Here is a 20,617-nt window from a genome sequence, read left to right as displayed (position 1 = left end):
TCATTGGTGCTCCTAAAATATATTGCTTTTCAGTGTACAGTATGCATATCTTCTATATTAATATGAAAGACTTGAAATGTATCAGACAGAAGTGGTTTTCAGTTTGCAAATATTAAGCAATGTAGCAGTTTAACACCATTTCATGAATATAGTAGTTCTTTCATTGGTGGGGAGCACCAATTGTTCTGAATATACTATTAAGGGAGATGTACAAGGAACATAAATGTTGAGATTACTTATAGGGTAGAAAATAGTTCAGTTCATTATAGATATTTTGAAATGTTTTTGATTGTTTTTATAGAACCTGGAGTGACTTCCCTTGCCCTTATTTAGATATGGATATATAGTTCTAGTTTGAAGTTTAATAGTTAAGGAGTTAGTTATGTGTTATCTTTAAGAGTAGGGCTATTGACATGAACAATTTCAGTATTTTGCATGATACTGTTTATAGATGACCTTTTAGGAAAGTGGTGCATTTATTAATTAAACTGAAGAAATAGTTCAGTTGGATTCAATATCATAACTCACAAATTGGAGGCTGTTGATTTTGATTCATTTAAGGTTTAAAATCTTTATTAATTGCAAACAGTGCAATTATTTATACTTCACAGTGCCTTCCCAGACCTTCCACCTTAGGTTCTGCTGCAAAAAGCAACAGGTAAGCACAACCTAAGGACATATATAAATAAATATTTCAGTACATTAATGTTGTCCCTGTGAGGTTTTTGTGGTTGTGTAATTCAAAAGCAATCTGCTACTGCTTCCCCAAAATGTATTTTGTTATTTATGCTACCATTTCAGTGGAAAGTCTGTAAGTTGTTCAAACAACTGTTTACATTTCTGGGTAATGGTTTTTGGGGGTTTTTTTTGGTTTTGGTTTTTGTTTTTTTATTAAAACAAAAAAGAAATGATGAGTAGATTGCTGCTGTAATTGAACTACATCCAAACTTTTTGTAATCTTTTCCCAACCATAGAAGGATTGTTCAAATTAAGAAAGGGCAATTACATACTTTTCTAGATTTAGGGTATCACTTGGTTAGAAACTTTCAACAGCCTTCACAATCTTTTTAAGATTGACAGGACATTTTCTTTGCCCTCCAAAACTATGGAGTCTTTATTTTTTTTCTTGAAGTTTAATAATTCAGTAAGGACATTATGGGTCAGAGTTTTATTATGACTTTTTTTAGACCATTCAGTTTTCATAACTTTTATATACACTGAAAAAGGAAAAATTTATAAGGAATACTGGCAGTATGTTTTGATAAGGCATGTGCATCAGTGAAATGTTAACTGTATAGCAAATAACCTTTCATAATCTGTGTAGCAACCAATATTTTTCTGATTTATAATACTTTAATAACTGACGCTGCATTTTATTTTTGCCAGTTTAAAATGTTTGTGTTCTTATAGATGATTTTAACTGGTACCTATTTTGAGTTAAGATGAATGTATTAAAGCAGCATCATACCAGTTTTGTTTATTCAATTTCTAAAATGTGCTGATCCTTTTAAAAACTTCCTGCTTATCTCTACAACAAAGAAAAATATTCAAAAATACTGCCTTCATTTTCACACACAGTGCTGAAGATGCTGCAAGCACCAAATCATAGCTCATAAAATCAGGTCCTGAGATAGTTACCCATAAAGAGGAATCCTTTGAGTGTATGCCATTGGTGAGCCGATGAGCATGGACCATAGAAGGGCTCAATGTAGAAGGTAAAATTGGCAAATCATAATTGAGAAATATGAAATGTATTCCCATACATAATATGGTATAGGGTGTAATGTACCTGCTTTTGATCACTTTTCATTTTAAAGTGCTATTCGCTTAATCTTAAATGTTCCATGAACTGTTAAATTTTGTAAGTTAAGTAGTTACTGCACCACATTTATGTGTGTGTATGTGTGTATTGTTTTAATGGTCAATGATAGGTATGTTAAGACTGATAAATATAAAGGAGCTCTTTGAATCTTTTAAGAGCCTGTCAAGTTTTGGTTAGTTGCAGTTTGCATTTTTATAAAATACAGATGAATGCTAATAGATATTGGGGCATTGTTTCTATCTTCAAGAGTTTTTTTATTCATTACCATAAGCCTTCACTGATACTGCATTTTTTTAAATGGCGCTAATTTTAACCTTGAAATAAATGGAAAGCAGAAAAGGTGAGCCAGTTGACTTGAATGCAATGGATGTTAGGAGTGGTAGAAACAATGTTTAGATTGAAATTGATTTATTTTACTTAGCACTTAAAAACTTGACGATGTGTTTTGTTTTTTAAAGATATTATAGTGTGGTCATACGTAGAATTCTTATGGTTTGATGTTTCTTTTAGAAATGAAAAGTATACTTTTATTTTTAATTAATGAAAATGGTTTTAATACTAAAACAAGTGATTTAATACTAGTTGTTTATAAACATTGTAAAATATTACCTTAGACAAATACCTTGGTAGTTAATTCATAAGGGTGGGGTTTGGGTAGGAGTAGCAGAGTTACCTTAAGAGGGAAATAGGAATATATGCACAAATGATAACATTTGTTTGAATACTCTGCCAGGAAAACCAGTTCTATCTGCAGACATCTGTTGTCTAGAATAAGGATGTAGAAATGATCAATGAGGATGTCTTTTTATTTTCTGAAAATTCTGCCTCATTTAAAATGTATTTTAACAATACCTAAAGATGATTTTCACTCTGAAAATAACCTTATTTTTTGTTTAGTCACTTGAGTTTTCTTGCCACAGTATAAACTTCTGAGGGATTTTTTTAAATTGGTGCTTTTAAGAAGCAGATCCCAAGGTTTTATTTTCTTCAATGATAGCCCTATAGAAACTCTTAAATGTATTTGCGCATATATCTATATATTTTTTCTTATGCATGCTCGATGCATTTTCGTCCTGAGAAAAGTGTTCTCTACAGAAACTACCCGTGTGTAAAAAGAAGATTGGCTTAAAATGGCTACTGTGATGGGAACAGTGTCTTAGGGAGATGCAGCTTGGACTTGAGGTAAATTGAATACTTTACAAACTGTGGTTTAGAGTTTGCTTTAATGACATTGTATGTAAAAGGGCACATGATTGCTGTAATTTTGTATTGATTATGGTTTCTTCAATAAAAAAATAAATGTACATTGACAATTATTATAAAGGAGTGTTTTGTTTCTCAAATACTGAAAGCCTATTTTTTAATACAGAAGTTATTACTTTATTATGGATTTACATTGTAAAATAAAGTTGTCCTCCAGAAAACTAAAATACAAAACAACTTGGTAATAGAACAATTATTTATAGACCCAAAGACCAGATTTTAAAATTGAAGATTGTTCCTTTTTTTTTTTTTTTTTTTTTTTTTTTTGCCTCAGATCTTGGGTGTTTTTTCCTACATAAACTACTGATACAAAGTTTTCTCACTAAAATATAATTTGTTCAGGCAAGAGCACAACATAAATTGGCTTCGTAAGCTTGAATATATATTACACACATTTGAAAAGTAATGTTAATATTTTGTTCTTAACACTCAGAACCCTATTAGGTAGGCAGGCAGGCAGTGGTTTCCAGTAAATTTTCCCTAGTAATTGTTTAAGAGTCTTTTGTTCTCCATGCCCCCCTCCCCCCTTTCCCCATCTGGTTCAGAAAGACATATATTCAGGAAAACTCAAGTTGATAGACTACAAATTCATTAAGTCTCTGCTATTTCAGGCTAATTTTAGGTGTAAATAGCTCAAAAAAATGACATTCTTTCATGCAAAATAATGTATTTTATTTGAGTTTTAAAACATAATTGCTGTGAACTTAGAATAATGGAGTAAAATTTCCACATTACCCCCATTAAATACACATTAACTTCTACATAATATGGCGATGAATCTGGTGATCATTTGGAAAGGAAGAAGATATTCTTTAGATGGGCTTGTGTTTTGAAGACTATTATGAAAAGGAATAAAAAGTCAACCCAGTGGCACTTCTGGTTTCCATTTTTGGCCCCACCACAGAAAACATGGATGTAGTAAGAAAGTGGGGGGAGGAGGGGTAGAGAGAGAGAGTTCCAGGGAGAGGGAAGGGGAGCTAGTAGTCGTCAGCTAAAAAAGAGAAGAAGAAAAGTGATTTATTTTAAAAGGAAAAAAATTTTAAATAGAATAAAAGTTCTAGATTAAATGATTAATTCTTACTTTCAATTGTAAGAATACAGGTACTAGCCGCAGAGCCCTTGTTGTTGACTGCTTTACACATATACTCCCCCTCATCTTCTGGGAAGGTTTCTGGTAAATAAAGGCAGTAAGTTTCTCCTCTTTCAATATATTGATAGTCTTCTCCATCCTGCAGTATTTCTCCTTCAAACCACCAGGTGATTTCTGGTTTGGGTTCTCCTGTTACTTTAACAGTAAATCTAACGGGCTCACTGTCTACAACCGATGTGTTTTTTAGAGGCTTCTTGAACCATGGAGCTCCTGATCTCGTTTGCTCCTCATCTTCAGTAGTGGAGCCATTCATGATGCTACCACTGTCCTCCTCTTCTTCCTCTTCTCTTTTCTATATTAAAATAAGTGCATTCAAGTTGGCATTTAAAGTAGCATTTTCAGGACCATTGTTTAGTAATAGAATTTCATAGATAAGTGGGTTTTTGCTTCACAAAGAACATGTAAATATTACTACAACGTGTTCTTTATAAAACATTCCACTAACCTGAAACCTATTAAAATTTTTTTAATCAAAATTTTAAGAGCATATTTAAAAAATAAAAGATACGTAAGCCTGGTACCTTCTGTAGTGCTGCATCAATTTCCTTTTGTTCAAACTGCATCCGTAATAACTTTTGTTCTTCAATTCTTCTTTGTTCTTCTTCTTCTCGTGCCTTAGCCATTTGTTCAAATCTAGCTTTCATATTCACTTTATGAGTAAATGGGGCCTCACTTTTTTTTGCAGGCTTGACATCGACATCTTCTTCCTTTATGAAAGTGGGCCAAGAAAAAAAATTGCTTGTTTTCTGGAAACCAACAAGAGCTAAAGCATTAATAGTTATGAAGTTTCATTTATAAGTACAAAAGAATTAACCATGTTTGGTTTAGATATTTGTGCTATACTTGGACATGGAGATTTTCACTATCTCCTAATTTGGGAAAGATGAAAGTTTTGGGAAACATTCTTCTGACAATTAGAACCCTTTTCTCCCAGTGTAAAGGTCATACAATAACACTGGAGTCCCTGTGTATTTGCTCAGCCAACTCTGCTAGCTGACAGTATTGAGTAGCAGAAAAGAGTGGGAATGTTATATATGGTAACAACTGTTAAAATACTCCCTTGTCACAATATTATCCATCACTCTTCACCGTCTATAATGCAGAGAATGGAATTTCTCTTACTTCCTGCTTCATGATTTCCTTCCTCACCCTTCGTAGCTAATAACTGTCCTGGGGATTAATTCCGTCCAGCAAAGTTTACTGATGGTGAAACGGCAGACAAGAATGTTTGCAGGCAGGATACATGGGAAGACAACTGTTGAAAGAGGCAATGGCTGGAGTTGGAAGTAGGTGGTTAGTCATCTATTTTAGGGTGTTTGTTGGAAAACATAAGGGGTTGAAGAGCAGAGTTTCAACTGTTAAGTGTTGAGTCTACAAAACTGGTGATGATGAGATCACTGGTGACTTGAGGGCAGTTTTAATAGAGGGGGACTATAGGTACCGTTAATTCAGGGTTTCTAAAGTACTTAAGTTGACTCTGGGTTTCTATACTTAGACTTTTATGGTTCTGTCTGGAAATCTCACCATTTATATTTCATACTACTATGAGGAAACTGCTTCAGGGATACCACATCCAACAAAAGGAAATTCTGAAACAAGCTCTGAAATAATTGCCTATATAAGAAAAATCTTGGTGCATGGATGTTTTGTATCAGTTTGAGGTATTGTAGCTCAGTTCCAATGAATGTAGGAGAAGGAGTTGAATAGTTTTTCTTCTCTTGAATCAGATTTTTATTTAAATGTTGGCAATTCCTAAAACATCAGATACAACCAAATACTTAATGGGTAAATTCTACTACTCATGCCATTAACACAAATATTTCAGTTTGAAATGATAAACCTCTAACGCCTGTTGAAAATGCCAGACTACAGTTAATTGCTCACGAATGATGTTGCTATGATTTTTTTTATTACTAAAAAGGTTAAAAGATACTACAGTTATATTTCATTCTTTCCTTACCAAATGTTCAAAATACAGTGTTTCAGCGGGTAGGATAATTGCTCTTGTGACTGGATCCCCTCCCAAGTTAACTTGCTTTCTGGATTTTAGGATAAAAAGTTTGCAAATTCCTGTTACTCCTTGAGCTACTTCAAACCTGCCTTTAGAAAATAGATTCAGTGAGAGAATTCCTCATAAACTGGGAGAAAGTTTACAGTCTTTGAATTATTAAATACGAGTGTTGCTTTTTCTTGAATCCTTGTAAAGGCAGGTTTAAAATGTTTCTGGGAAATGAATCTACCAAGAGTCGTGATAAATGGAATGATTTTTGTTCTCTAGGTGCATTCTTAGGGTATTGATACCTACACCACATGAATATCGAAGCATAGTGAAGTTCCAGCAGTGAACTTGAGATAACACTGAGCATTACAAATGTTTTTGGAGTATGCCTTATTGGAAAACTAGAAAGCGGGGATCCCTGGGTGGCGCAGCGGTTTGGCGCCTGCCTTTGGCCCAGGGCGCGATCCTGGAGACCCGGGATCGAATCCCACATCGGGCTCCCAGTGCATGGAGCCTGCTTCTCCCTCTGCCTATGTCTCTGCCTCTCTCTCTCTCTCTGTGTGTGTGACTATCATAAATAAAAAAAAAAAAAGAAAAGAAAAAAAAAAAGAAAACTAGAAAGCCAAACACCATAAGGCAATAAAAGCAATTTAAATTCCAAGTGACGGGACAGCCCAGGGGGCTCAACGGTTTAGTGCTGCCTTCGGCCCAGGGCCTGATTCTGGAGACTCAGAATCAAGTCCCACATCAGGCTCCCTGCATGGAGCCTGCTTCTCCCTCTGCCTGTCTCTGCCTCTCTCTCTCTCTTCACTCATGAATAAATAAATCTTTAAGAAAGAAAAATAAATTTCAAGTGAGGGACACCTGAGTGGCTTACTGGTTGAGCGAGTATCAGCCTTGGGTTCAGGGTGTGATCCCCGGGGTCCTGGGATCGAGTCCCGCATTGGGCTCCCTGCATGGAGCCTGCTTCTCCATCTGCCTGTGTCTCTGCCTCTCTCTCTCTCTCTCTCTCTCTCTCTGAATAAATAAATAATAAATAAATAAAATCATTTTGAAAAATAACCAAGTGACTGGTATAGATTAAGGGCTACAGATTGCTGGGGTGGAATTCTTTGATCAGGAGAGGCTACGTGGATGAGGTAGACCTTGAAAGATGTCTGGAAGAGAAGAAGATACACTGAACATGGACATTTTTAAAGAAGAAACCAAATAACAGATTGCTGAGGGGGGAGGAAGTCCTCCAGAAGCTGATTCCACTCAATGCCCAAACTATGCTAACAAGTTTTGTGTTTTTTTAAAGGATTATTTATTCACGATAGAGACATGGGCAGAGGGAGGAGAAGCAGGCTCCATGCAGAGAGCCCAATGTGGGACTCAATCCCAGGACCCTGGGATCACACCCCAGGCTAAAGGCAGACGCTTAACCACTGAGTCACCCAGGTGTCCCTGTGCTAACAAGGTTTTTTTTTTTTTTTTAATTTTTATTTATTTATGATAGTCACACAGAGAGAGGGAGAGAGAGGCAGAGACAGGCAGAGGGAGAAGCAGGCTCCATGCACCGGGAGCCCGACGTGGGATTCGATCCCGGGTCTCTAACAAGGTTTTAAAGGTGATCTCAGTGACCTTTAATCTAAAGAGAGGATAGGAAGGATCACATCCTTCACAGTCTCATGGGTTCCAGGAGATCATGCAGGGAAGCAAGAGCATGCTGACAACTTTTCTTTACCTTTTGTGATATATTTTTCTGAACTGATCTTATGATCCGACCATTAAATGTTGATGTTCTCCAGTTTTATCATTGACCTTCCAACTATTAACTCTTTGATAATTTTTAAGATTGATTTATTTTAGAGAGTGGGGTAGGGGTGGAGGGAGAGAATCTCAAGCAGATTCCCAGCTGAGCACAGACCTCATGACCCTCAGATCATGACCTCAACTGAGCCACCCAGCACCGTAGGCACCTAACTACTTTGATACATTTAAGTTCTATCCATAATAGTTACAATCTATAGTTCGAGCCTCTCACCTGAATTCAGTACCTATGCTCCAGAATGCCTGTATCTTATCCAAATATAGCTCAAACTTTATATGCACAAAACTATTCACCGGCCTCCAGATCTCCTGCATTCTCTGTAGTATCATCCAGTTTCCCTGGTAATCTTGGAAGTAATGTTGGGCTTCTCAGTAAGCACCTACCCATAAGCAGCCTGTTACCCAGTTTAGTTAAAAGTTGGGTCCATTTCTCTCCCTGGACCCTAACTTTATGCCTTATTCCTGTTTTTCAGTTCATTCTCCATGATCCCAGAATTCTTTAAAAATACAAGCTTTTTATTACTCTATCCAAAAACTAATTGTTAGCATTATTCCCAGATCATAGCCCTTGCAAGGTTCAAAACCCCCTATCATCCATTATACTATGAACCATGCCTTTGAGCAAAATTTCCATTCCCCAGATATATTTTTACAACCTTCATACAAAGGTTGTAAAGAGAGTCCCATTCGTTCGACATTATTTCTCCTAAGTTCTATTCAACCTTCACACTTAGCTTACGTCATTTTCTCTGCCCTGTTAAACCTTCCTAGGAATACTGACTCCATCCTATTTTTTAAAGATTTTCTTTATTCATTAGAGACACAAAGCAGCCAAGACGTAGGCAGGAGAAGCAGGTTCTCTGTGGGGAGCCTAATGCCAGTTCACAACCTGAACCAAAGGCAGATGATCAATCACTGAGCCACCCAGGTGCCCCCTGACTCCATCCTATTTGATCCTGTAGCATTAAATATATAACTCCTATTTTAGCACTCAATGCTAAAATTATTTTTCTATATTTCATCAGGCTGAACTTTTTGAGGGCATATTATATCACTTTCATGTACCCAAAACAACACAGGGCCCAACCTGGAAGATGTTAGCAATAGCATTTGCTTTAGGCAGTGACAAAATAGTTTATTTCCAACCAGTCCAGGCTCTTAAGTCCTCAAGGTTTAGCGTATGTCACACAGAGTTCAAATGCATACCAACTTTGGGGCACCTGGGTGGCGCAGTTTGTTAAGCAACCAATTCTTGGTTTCATCTCAGGTCATGATCTCAGTTGTGGGGTCGAGCTCCACATCGGGCTCTCCGCACTCAGCACTGAGTCTGCTTAGGTTTATCTCCCTCTCCTGCCTCTCCTCCCACCTCTCACTCAAAAATAAATCATTTTTAAAAATGCATATCAACTGCGTTGATGAATATCTGATGTTCCACAGTATCTCCATTTGTCTAAAATACCTATGCTTTCTCTTCCTCCTGAGCTCTTTATTCCCATATTAACTATGTTCATGTATACCCATTTTAATTCCTTTCCCTCCCCTCGTCTCCACCACCATTCCCAAATCTTCTACATATTGGTTTTTTTTTTTTCCATTTGATCCCTAGTTCAAACCCTCATCAGGCCTTCTCTGACCATCCTGTACAAAATTGTACCCTACATCATTAATCTCCATAGCTTTTACTTACTACCCAATAGTTTTCCATCCTCTCTGTTAGATTCTAAACACTAGTGAACTACTACTATAAACAGAGTGAACTACTTAATGTTCACTATAGGAGCAAGGACTGCAGGTTTATTTACCAATGTATGTAGTCCCAGTGTCCAAAACAGTCCCTGGAACCTAGTAGGCAATCAAATAATTTTTTAATGCTTGAATCTAAAACCAGCTTCACTATGATCTAGGTATAAAGGTGCCTATTTTATATTATCACTCCATGTTTTAAAAATCTCTTCAATGAGTAGTAGTAAAGCAGAGTTCCTTAACATGGCATTTAAGACCTTCCAGGACCATCTCTTGCTAGCATCTTCATCATTATCTTCTGCTGTTCTTACACGCTGCTTGCTTCAATAATAACGAACTGGTTACAGTTCCAAGAATTTGCATATAATTTCCTATTTCTTTTAACTCACAGCTTCCTCTGGAAGTCTGCCCAACTTCCCACACCTACTTTATTAGTTGAATATTTGATGAAAATTCATTGCTAGAAGAACATACGCTAAATGGTGTTGGGGATTACAAAATGGCAATTCAGGCAGAAAATATCTTCCAGATTCTATTTAAAGCAAGATTCATAATCATGGAACTAGACCTTAGGCTGGAAGGAACATTATAGGTCATCTAGTAATTGCCACCTTTTGAACATTTGGAGGTACTTCAAATTCATGTCATCTGAATTCTAATTTAGGCTCTGCCACTGAATTATTGGCATGACTTTGAGCAGATCATTAAGCTTTTACTGGCCTCATCCTTAAATAAGATAAGTATGAATAATCTCTGGAGTTTATTTTAACCTATAGGTACACTGGTTCTTATGATTCAAACTATTACTTGTGCCAATAAATATTTTTAAACTATATAAACTATTTTTTTTCAGAGTGAACTACTTAATGTTCACTATAGGCTTTAATTCTAATAAAAGCCATTTTGCAACAATGCTGGAGTGAGAAAATCTTTCAAAGTCTCTTAAGATCTTAATGTGCTTTTGCTCTTTGGCTCTCAGATTATTATATATAACATACCTATGGTTAACTAGAAGTACCAAAACTTATTTCACAGTCAATGTTAGGGATCCCTGGGTGGCTCAGTGGTTTGGTGCCTGCCTTTGGCCCAGGGCGTGATCCTGGAGTCCTGGGATCAAGTCCCATATTGGGCTCCCTGCATGGAGCCTGCGTTTCCCTCTGCCTATGTTTCTGCCTGCCCCCCCCTCCCCCGTGTCTCTCATGGATAAATAAAATCTTAAAAAAAAAGTCAATGTTATATTTCTGTTAGATTCATCATAATTACTGTACCATAATTATTACATATAAAATAGTATACCTCATGAAAGTTTTCTGCTTCTCGCTCTTTAATTTCAAGGTCAATTGCTCTCCTTTTTGCTCGTTCTTCTTCTATCTTTTTCTGTATTTCTTTTTCAGACAATTGTCCAATCTTTTCAAACTTGCTTTTTAGATTTTTAGCTTGAATAGAGCCACTTCTTTTCAATTTGATTAATTCTTCATATTCCCTACTCAATTCAAAGGTTTCATGTTCTTCCTCTTCCTTCAAAAAAAGATTTTTATATATTAAATACCAGAAAATTAGTTTGTATAATAAACCATCCAAAAAGTGTTCATTTCTTATTTGAAGCCAAAAATAAAGCTTAAATAATAACCTCTTCCCTAAATACAATGTTGAAATTTACTGATTAAAAGAAAACACTACAAATTTAAGACTTTAGGTAACATCTTATTTTAAAATATTATTTTATCATGAAATATGGCTCAAAACTTCATTAAACATTCCATTAACCTTCTAAAACTAAAATATGCATATCAAATTAGCTTTTACTAGAAAATGTAGGAAAATCTGCGTTGACAGAAAGATGAAGAGCTATACTTGAATGAACACTGGGCTGGGAGTCAGATACAAGTCTAGTTCTGATTCTGATACCATGTGGCCTTTTGCCTTGTTACTTAGCCCCCCTGGACATGATCTTTTTTTTTCTTTTTTCTTTTTTTTTTTTTTAATCTCTGTGTTGAGCCAGAGTATCCTAAAGTTCCTCCTGCCTTTGTTTTGATGATAGCCTAATGTTAAGTATCACTCTTAATACTCAGGTTAACTGAATGAAACCTTTGTATAATACAGTTTGGCAAAATCCCTACATTTTGATACATATCACTTCTATTCTCAATTTTATTCTTCCAAGAAAGACAGAAAAGGAGGCAACCAAAATTGGTTCCAATTCTTTAAACCATTTTATCTTAAATGTTCTTTATTCTGATTTCCGTTGGCTTTTCACGATTTATTGCTAGTTCTTTGTATACTTCTCATGCTAAACCCTAATCTCACTATATGAAGTGTCAAAAAAAATTTGCAGTTATCCCTGGTACACTTTTCCCGGAGAAGACCTAGAGTTTGGGGAAGGGGGGCTAGAGAGGTGGAATGAAGGTGTGGACGAGTGGGGTCACAGTGGATGACACGACAGGAGGTTAATTTCTTGGTTCAACTGTAGGGAAAACAGAACTTATTCCTTTATTCTGTCTTCACTTTTTAGTCTATGTGGGTGAAAACAGACAACTCCTAAAATAATAGAAACCCAACAAATTTGTTAAGTACCTCATATCACATTGGTTCCCAAATCATTTGGTCAAAATTAATGATTGAACTAATACAAATACAATTTAGAAGTTTTTCTAGACAATTCATTTTCGGGATCCTTTATAAAATAAATGCTATTACATTTTTAAAAATTTTAAAGCTAGAGCTTGGAATATTTCCCTACAGCATATTCATTATATTTTGTTATTACCTATATATTTATGTAGTATTTGTAGTCTCTTGGTTGTCTGGGGCAAGGAAGTATAAATATCCCCACAGGCCCATTGCCCTGACCCATAACAAGAGAGGCAACTTGTAGGAGATTGCAACCTCTGCATAGGATCCCACTCGATTCCTAGATCAGGAGTTGGCAAGAAGTCCCCACCAAGTTGCCTGCCAAACATGCTATGTCACTGCCAGTTTGAGTCTGGGACAACCACTGCTCATTTCCCCCAAGTCACGAGGCTATGTGCTGATGATTCCCAACCCTGCTGCCAAGAGCTTCCCCCATCAGAGCTGATGCCCACCTTTCTTTCTCCCCTCTTCCACCTACACAATTGGCCATCCAGATGGAGGGTGGCAGCTGTGGGGAGGAAATGATTGGGGCCTTGGGGCATCAGGAGGTGGTAAAAGGCTTCCGAGAATGCACCATAGAGAGCAGGGGACAGCAGGAGGTTTGAGTGAGCTGGGGCTGTAAAACTCCAGCACATGCTCCATTGTCCAATCAGCTTTCACTTACAACACACAAAGGTAAAATTACAGAAGTTTTAATTAAATTTTGATTTTTAAATTTCACCTTAATTAAAATTTTAAATTAAAAATCAAGATGGCATCAAACCTGATGCACGGCCTGTCTGAGCATGGGTCCCTGTGAGGGCACGAATTGCATGCCCAAGAAGCTGACCTTGTACAATATATTTATGTAGATACATATTTATATATTTAATTCATTTCAATACTAGAGAAATCATAACTAAAATATTTATCATCAGAGTTCTTTTAGTAAAATAAAATGACTCAAAGACTGGCCAAACTGATGTTTCTATTAGTAGTATCAATGGTATTCTTGTAATTTTATTCTGATTAATCAGTTTATTTGTTTCAAGGAAAATAAATATAACTGGGCATATTAAGCACTCTAGGAAATAGTTCTCCATCACAATGTAACCCCACAATTGTTTACTCTGAGGCACTTAGTAAGTAAATATTTACTTAAGGTGCAACAGTAACATCTCGGTCACATGCAATCATATGTTTTAACCTAGTAAAGAAGGAGCAGACTTATTGCAGGCTTGAAAGTGCACATAACTATGCCACAACTTGGACTAAGTGCCTCGGAGTATACTGAGTGTCCTTTATGTGAATAATAATAATTAGAAAGTTACCATGAGATACTACATGTAAAATACTTACGTTAAGAACTATCTGGAGAATATAAATGAGTATTTCTTAAAATCTCACCTCTCCCATTTCTTGTCTCAGTTGTTCAAATTCCTGTTTTTCCATCTCTAGCTTATGCTTCCTTTCCTCCTCTGTTCGTCGTTTTTCTTCTTCCATTTTTTGTTTTAATAATTCCTCAAAATTAATTTCCAGTTTTCCCGGTGTAAGAGATTCTTGAGAAATTGTTTTATACATCTCTGGGAAGTCATCATCTACTACCTATTTAAAATAATTCTTTCAGTATTTTTTGCCAAAATTACATAAACTAAAAAGATTTTTTTTTTATAGAAACTGTGATTACTTGAGTAGAAAGTTTTCACTCTGAACTAGATATCTGGAGACCCAAATCTTCAAAAGAATAGAACAATAAACAAGGGGGAGATTACTAGGAAATACAAGACTAAGGAATTTTGTGGTTAGAGAGGAAATGGTGACCATCTGTTCTCCACTCCAATAAACACAAAGAAATCCTCTGAATTTGTATAATGAGTAATTTGAATTAGGTATTAATATTTTTTGAACCTGAGAGCACTTTTAATTGAATTAAAATGAATTTCCATTCTGGTAATTAAAATAGAGCATTTCCGTTAAATCATGGTTTTGTCTGAATGAATTAGATAACCCATCATGATTCCTTCATAATCAGGTAAACATCACTTTTAGTGCTGTAATTTTTTTTTTCACTAACTTACTGTCTGGTTAATTAAATAATAACAGTTAATACTTACTTAGAGCTGCCATGTAAAATCCAAGCACTTTACATATATTGACTTATCCAGTCCTATAACCCTATGAAGTAGATATTAACATCCCTCATTTTATAGATGAGAAACTGAGCCACTGAAAAGTACTTTTCCAAAGTCAACACAAATATTAAGAGGCAAAGGTGGGATTCAAAACTTCAAAAGTCTAATAAAATTGTAAATAGTGATTTAGACTATCTTTTTGTAATTTCATGAATTACATGTCTAATTGCCATTAAGTTGTGACCTTGGGCAAGTTACCCAGCCTCTGTGAGTTTCCCTATCTGTGACAACTTTCATATAGTTGTCATGAGAATCAAAGTTTGGAAACACTTAGCAGTGTGCCTGATACCCAATGGGAAGCTCCCAATGGCAGTTTTATTATTACATTATAATTCCCTGTAATAAAGGCAATCCCTAAATCACAAATAGGAACTTTGCTTTTAAATTCCTGATTTGTGGTACACGATACATTTTACCATGAAAACCAGTTACCCAATTCGGTTTTTCTGTCCCCTGAAAGTAGATACATAAACCTCTGGCTTGAATTATGACCCTATGGCTAAAGGAGACATAGGGGAATAAGAAGGCAAAGGGTAGTTATTTGTTCCCAGTTTTATATATGATAGGCTTTACCAGAGAGTAAGTTCACCTCAGAAACAATGTTTATATGGTCTTACAATCCAAAGACTGCCAAAAATTTGTATTAATATATGAGTTAACTGAGCTGTAATACAAAATTAAAATATGGCCCTGGTTAAGAAAACATAAATCAAAGAAAAAGTTTCTCTTTCCTGATACAGAAATGCCTCTAGGAAACTAGAGTTTTGGTTTAATACAGTGTTCCTTCCCTGCACTTTTTCTGCTAGTGAATCATGGCAGTTTCAGCTTAAACAACTGCTCCTGGGACTAGCTCTCCTTATCTTCACAGCTACTGCTTGTCTATCACTTATGAACCTGCTTATTCTCCAAAATTTAAGTATAATTAAACTTCACCATTTTTATAGAGTTTCTGTGTAGAAATCATTTGTGAATCAAGGATTACCTAGTAATACACATAAGATAGTTTTAAGGGGCACTTAAAACTTCTGGCTGGCTCTGTCCGAAGAGCATGCAACTCTTGATCTTGGGCTTCTCAGTTCAAGCCCCACGTCAAGGGTAGAGTTTACTTAGCAAGTAAATAAGTCAATTGTTTTTTAAAGAGACAGTTTTAACACATCCCACAAACATTAATTAGGAAATCTGTTATGCTAGAATGCTTTGTGCCGTGTGCCTGACAGTCTCAGCCTCATGAGTGAGAACGACGGTTTGTAGGCAACATTACAGTGTGAGTGCTACGCCACAATAGTTATGAAATGCTATAGGAACTTGTGTTCCAACTGGTTTGGAACTCATGTTCTCAGAAAAGGCTTCCCAGAGGAAACAGAATATATGAATAGGAGACAGCAGAGCATAGGGAAAGGAAAGAGGGGCATGTTTCATTCAGCATTTATGAAAGTTCAGAGATAGACGAGAGCCCAGTATTTTGAAGAAATTGGGAGAAAGTATGTCTGGAACAAAGATGGCAGATTAATGAAGAATTAAGAAATTAAACTAGAAAAATCTACAACTGCAATATTACAAAGAAATTTGTTGGGGCGCCTGGATGGCTCAGTCAGTTAAGTGCCTTAGGCGCAGGTCATGATCCCAGGGATCAAGCCCCACATCGGGCTCCCTGCTCAGGAGAAAGAATGGATTATAGGCAAGAAAGCAAGTTAAATAGGAGCTGGTCTGAGACTAGGGATAACTGTGACCTGGCAAGGAAGGAATATCAATGGCAGTGGAAATGGGGGAAAAACTGATCAATTTTTAGAATGATTTGAAGGTAGAATGGATGAGACTTAGTGAACGATTGGACGTGAGGCATGAATGAGAAGATGGAAGTGTTTAAGGCCCCCAACTTACTTTCTTAAGATTTATTTATTTATCTATTTATTTGACAGAGGGATAGAGATGAGAGACAGCACAAGCAGGGGGATTAGGACGTAAAGGGAGATGGAGAAGCAGGCTCCCCGCTGAGCAGAGAGCCTGCCGGGTTCCATCTCAGTACCCCAGGATCATGCCCCAAGCTGAAGGCAGATGCTTAACCAACTCAGCCACCCAGGCGCACCATAAAGCTCCCAACTTTCTGATTTGAGTATCTGGATGAGCCCCATAAACATGTGGATATATGTGCCTGAAGTCCCCCCAGACAGAAGAAGAAAACCAGGTCATAATATCAATGAAGCCAATTAAAATGTTTCAAGAAGTTGGGGAGGGCCTGGCTGGCTCAATCGGTAGAGCCTGCAACTCTAGATCTTCCGGTTGTGATTTGAAAGCCTATGCTGGGAGTAGAGCCTACTTAAACTGTCTCAAGAAGGGGATGCAGCATTTACAGGTCCACTTGCTTAAAAGTAGTTTGTGAGATAATTGTACATTTTACAGACATTAAAATGGTATAAGTCATTTAACTTTGTGATGGAATTAAGTTTGGTAGCAGGGATGCCTGGGTGGCTCAGTGGTTAAGTGTCTGCCTTCGGCCCGGGGTGTGACCCTGGAGTCTCAGGATCGAGTCCCACATCGGGCTCCTCGCGTGGAGCCTGCTTCTCTCTCTGCCTCTCTCTGTGTCTCTCATGAATAAATAAATAAAATCTTCAAAATCAGTTTGGTAGCAATATCCAGAAGTGATGGGTGAGCACTTTAGAGAGTTAAATAATTGTGATTAAATGGCTTTGGTCATTTAATATGTACTAGATGGGATAGAAAGTGAAATGAAAGAAAGAAAAGCAGGAGGGAGGAAGGAAGGGAGGGGAGGAGAAAACGTGGGAAAGAAAAGAAGAATGGAGAGAATGGAAGGAAAGATGGAGTAGGAAACTCCCTGCTTAGATACTTCTGGAAAACATGCCTTCCCAGAGAAGGAAGACAATATTCAATCCTCCATGCCAGGCATAGCAACTTAATCAGAATCTTCCCAACATTACACTGAAGCAAACACCTTTAATTGACTGGTGTTAATGCCACAGGAGACTTAAAAGCTTATTTGCTATCTCCACCTTTGACAGATTCTAGAAATAATATTCTCCAAAGTTTAATTATTTTTAACATATTCTATTTTTTATTTTTTTTTAATTAAAAAACCTTTTCTTGAGATTTGAGAGTGAGTGTGGGTGAGTACAGGGGGAAGGGAAAGAGGCAGAGGGAGAGAGTTTCAAGCAGACTCTGTACTGAGTGTGGAGCCTGACATGGGGCTTGATTTCAAGACCCCAAGATCACGATCTGAACTAAAAATCAAGATTTGGACACTTAACCAACTGCGCCATCCAGGCATCTCAAATTTTAAAAAATTTTAAAAGTAATTGCTACACCCAACATGGGACTAGAACTCACAACTCCAAGAGTTGTGTACTCTACTGACTGAATCAGCCAGGTGCCCCCTCACATACTCTTAGAAAAGCTGAATCTTAAGTGAACTGGCATTCTCCAGTTACACTCTACCTTACCATGCTTCTCCTTGCTTCAGCAAATGCCTTCTTTTCTTCTTCTATTCTCCTCCTGGCTTCCTCTTCTGCTTTCCTTTTTTCATCTTCTCTCCTTTGTCTTTCTATTTCTTCAAAACTGAGTTTGAGTTTACCAGGGCGATATCCTTTTAAAATTTTTTCTGTGTCTTGGTTTTCCTCCTCTTCATTTACCTAACCAAGAAACAGGTCATTACTAAAAATTGAGATTCATCAAAGGCAGGAATGAATTACCAATCAAAAGACAGACACAGAATCAGCCATCTCATACATACATATTCCCTTCTTTTATCATGTCTTATATGGTAAAATGTTCAAATTAGGAAAATTCCTGAATATGTACTCAAGTGAATAAAATTCCCAGAAAGTTTTTATTTTTACTATATTTTAAAGATTTTATTTGAGAGTGAGCAAGCACAAGCAGGGGGGAGGAGCAGAGGGAGAGGGAGAAGCAGACTCCTCGAGGTGGGACTCAGTCCCAGAGTTCTGAGATCATGACCCCTGCCCAAAGGTAGCCTCTTAACTGACTGAATCACCCAAGCACTTGAAAGTCAAATTTTTATTTTTTTTTAGATTTTATTTATTTATTCATGACAGACAGAGGGAGAGAGAGGCAGAGACACAGGCAGAGCGAGAAGCAGGCTCCACGCAGGGAGCCCGACGCAGGACTTGATCCTGGGTCTCCAGGATCCGGCCCTGGGCTGAAGACAGCACTAAACCGCTGAGCCACCCGGGCTGCCCAGAAAGTCAAATTTTTATTTTTATTTTTTTAAACTTTATTTATTTATTCATAGAGATAGAGAGAGAGAGAGAGGCAGAGACACAGGCAGAGGGAGAAGCAGGTTCCATGCAGAGAGCCTGACTTGGGACTCGATCCAGGGTCTCCAGGATCACGCCCTGGGCTGCAGGCGGCGCTAAACCACTGCGCCACCGGGGCTACCCAAGTCAGATTTTTAAATAGATAAATGGAGTGTTTGAAAAAATTTAAGATGTAATTTAAAAGTTCTATTAAATATCAACTCTCCCAGAACATAAAACATGTATGTGTATACTTACTATATGGTTCAAGTATACCTATACAGAATCTCTTATAGTAAAAGTTCTCCTTTTGTAATTTTCATGGATTTTTTATTTTTACTATGAACTATGGTACTTTTCTCTATACTAATCAGATAAAAGATTATCCAGAACTATTTTTTTATAAAATTCAAATTATATAAGTTTATAATTTAAATTCTATTTTATTATTTATTGAAGTTTATGATTTGTTTAATGATTCTATTTCTTTTCACGAAATTGACCACCACTGATAGCTAAAATGTGTACATATTATGCAATTATAATTACCCAAGGGTAATAACATTTTGAAACAAATGTCTAGAGAATTTAACTTTTATAGATAATGAAAGTTGATCAAGAAATTGCATAACTTTGGGACGCCTGGGTGGCTCAAGGGTTGAGCATCTGCCTTCGGCTCAGGGTGTGATCCCGGGGTCCTGGGATGAAGTCCGGCAATGGCCTCCCCACAGGGAGCCTGCTTCTCCCTCTGCCTATGTCTCTGCCTCTCTCTGTGTCTCTCATGAGTAAATAAATAAAATCTTTAAAAATTTTTCTTAAATTTAAAATCATAGATATTCCATTGAAATTTCTGAAATTTTTATTTTATTTTTAAAGAATTAATTTGACAGAAAGAGAGGGTACAAGCAGGGGAGCAGCACGCAGAGGGAGAAGGAAAAGCAGACTCTGTGCTGAGCAGGGAGCCTGATGCAGGGCTTGATCCCAGGACCCTGGGTTCACTACCTGAACCAAAGGCAGACACTTAACCGACTGAGCCACCCAGGTGCCCCCAAATTCTTCAAATTTTTATAATGAGATTTGGAATGAGTATTTTAATATTTCAACTTTATTTTTTATCAATATAGTTATTAATATAATAATAGTTAACATTTTTAAAAAAGATTTTATTTATTTATTCATGAGAGACACACAGAGAGAGGCAGAGACACAGGCAGAGGGAGAAGCAGGCTCCACACAGGGAGCCCAATGCGGGCCTTGATCCCGGGATGTCCTGGATCACACCCTGGGCTAAAGACAGACGCCAAAAAGGCTGAGCCACCCAGGGATCCCAATAGTTAACATTTTTTAAAAAGATTTTTATTTATTTATTTGAGAGAGAGTGAGAATAAGAGAGATCACAGAGTTCGAGGAAGAAGCAGACTCACCACTGAGCAGGGAGCTGAGATGCAGGACTCGACCCTAGGACCTTGAGATCACAACCCGAGCCAAAAGCAGACACTCAACAGACTGAGCCACCCAGGTGCCCCAATAATAGTTAACATTTTATAGATGCCAATAATAGTTAACATTTTACATGCCAGACATTACTTTATCTGCATTCTGTATTGACCCACTTAAACAATTTAAGAAGTAGTCACAATTATTTTCACCATTTTACGTATAAGGAAACTAAGACATAGAGCGGTTAAAAAGCTTGTCTCTGGTTACAGTTGATAAATAGTAGATATGTGAATCCATGAAGTATGGTCCTAGAAGCCA

The 20,617-nt window shown here is 37.0% G+C and overlaps 2 protein-coding genes across 28 annotated transcripts in view; one reads left to right on the top strand and one right to left on the bottom strand.

Annotated features, from left to right (window-relative positions):
• FUBP1 (far upstream element binding protein 1) overlaps window positions 1-3,145 on the top strand; it is a 40,100-nt gene extending 36,955 nt beyond the window's left edge. For 12 of the 20 annotated variants that reach the window (XR_013384160.1, XM_077905109.1, XM_077905107.1 and 9 more), the window contains 2 exons: window positions 612-658; window positions 2,918-3,145. Coding sequence is in view for 14 of the 20 variants with exons in the window: in XM_077905109.1 (XP_077761235.1) it covers window positions 612-658; window positions 2,918-2,951 (81 nt within the window). In the remaining 6 variants the exon portion in view is untranslated. Of the gene's footprint in view, window positions 1-611 lie in introns of all 20 variants that reach the window. The other 8 variants (XR_013384159.1, XM_077905108.1, XM_077905119.1 and 5 more) reach the window with 4 other exon arrangements.
• Window positions 3,146-3,732: 587 nt separating this feature from the next.
• Window positions 3,733-20,617, bottom strand: part of NEXN (nexilin F-actin binding protein) — a 51,286-nt gene continuing 34,401 nt past the window's right edge. For 6 of the 8 annotated variants that reach the window (XM_077905127.1, XM_077905130.1, XM_077905131.1 and 3 more), the window contains 6 exons: window positions 18,047-18,235; window positions 13,807-14,004; window positions 11,086-11,307; window positions 4,757-4,942; window positions 4,167-4,527; window positions 3,733-4,076 (listed from right to left, as the gene is read on the bottom strand). In XM_077905127.1, coding sequence (XP_077761253.1) covers window positions 4,063-4,076; window positions 4,167-4,527; window positions 4,757-4,942; window positions 11,086-11,307; window positions 13,807-14,004; window positions 18,047-18,235 — 1,170 coding nt within the window. In that variant the 3' untranslated portion in view covers window positions 3,733-4,062. Of the gene's footprint in view, window positions 4,528-4,756; window positions 4,943-11,085; window positions 11,308-13,806; window positions 14,005-18,046; window positions 18,236-20,617 lie in introns of all 8 variants that reach the window. The other 2 variants (XM_077905129.1, XM_077905133.1) reach the window with 1 other exon arrangement.

This window comes from Canis aureus, chromosome 8, assembly GCF_053574225.1.
Source record: "Canis aureus isolate CA01 chromosome 8, VMU_Caureus_v.1.0, whole genome shotgun sequence".
NCBI lineage: Eukaryota > Metazoa > Chordata > Mammalia > Carnivora > Canidae > Canis > Canis aureus.
Note: the sequence above shows the minus strand (reverse complement) of the source record. Positions and strands in the feature narration are given on the sequence as shown.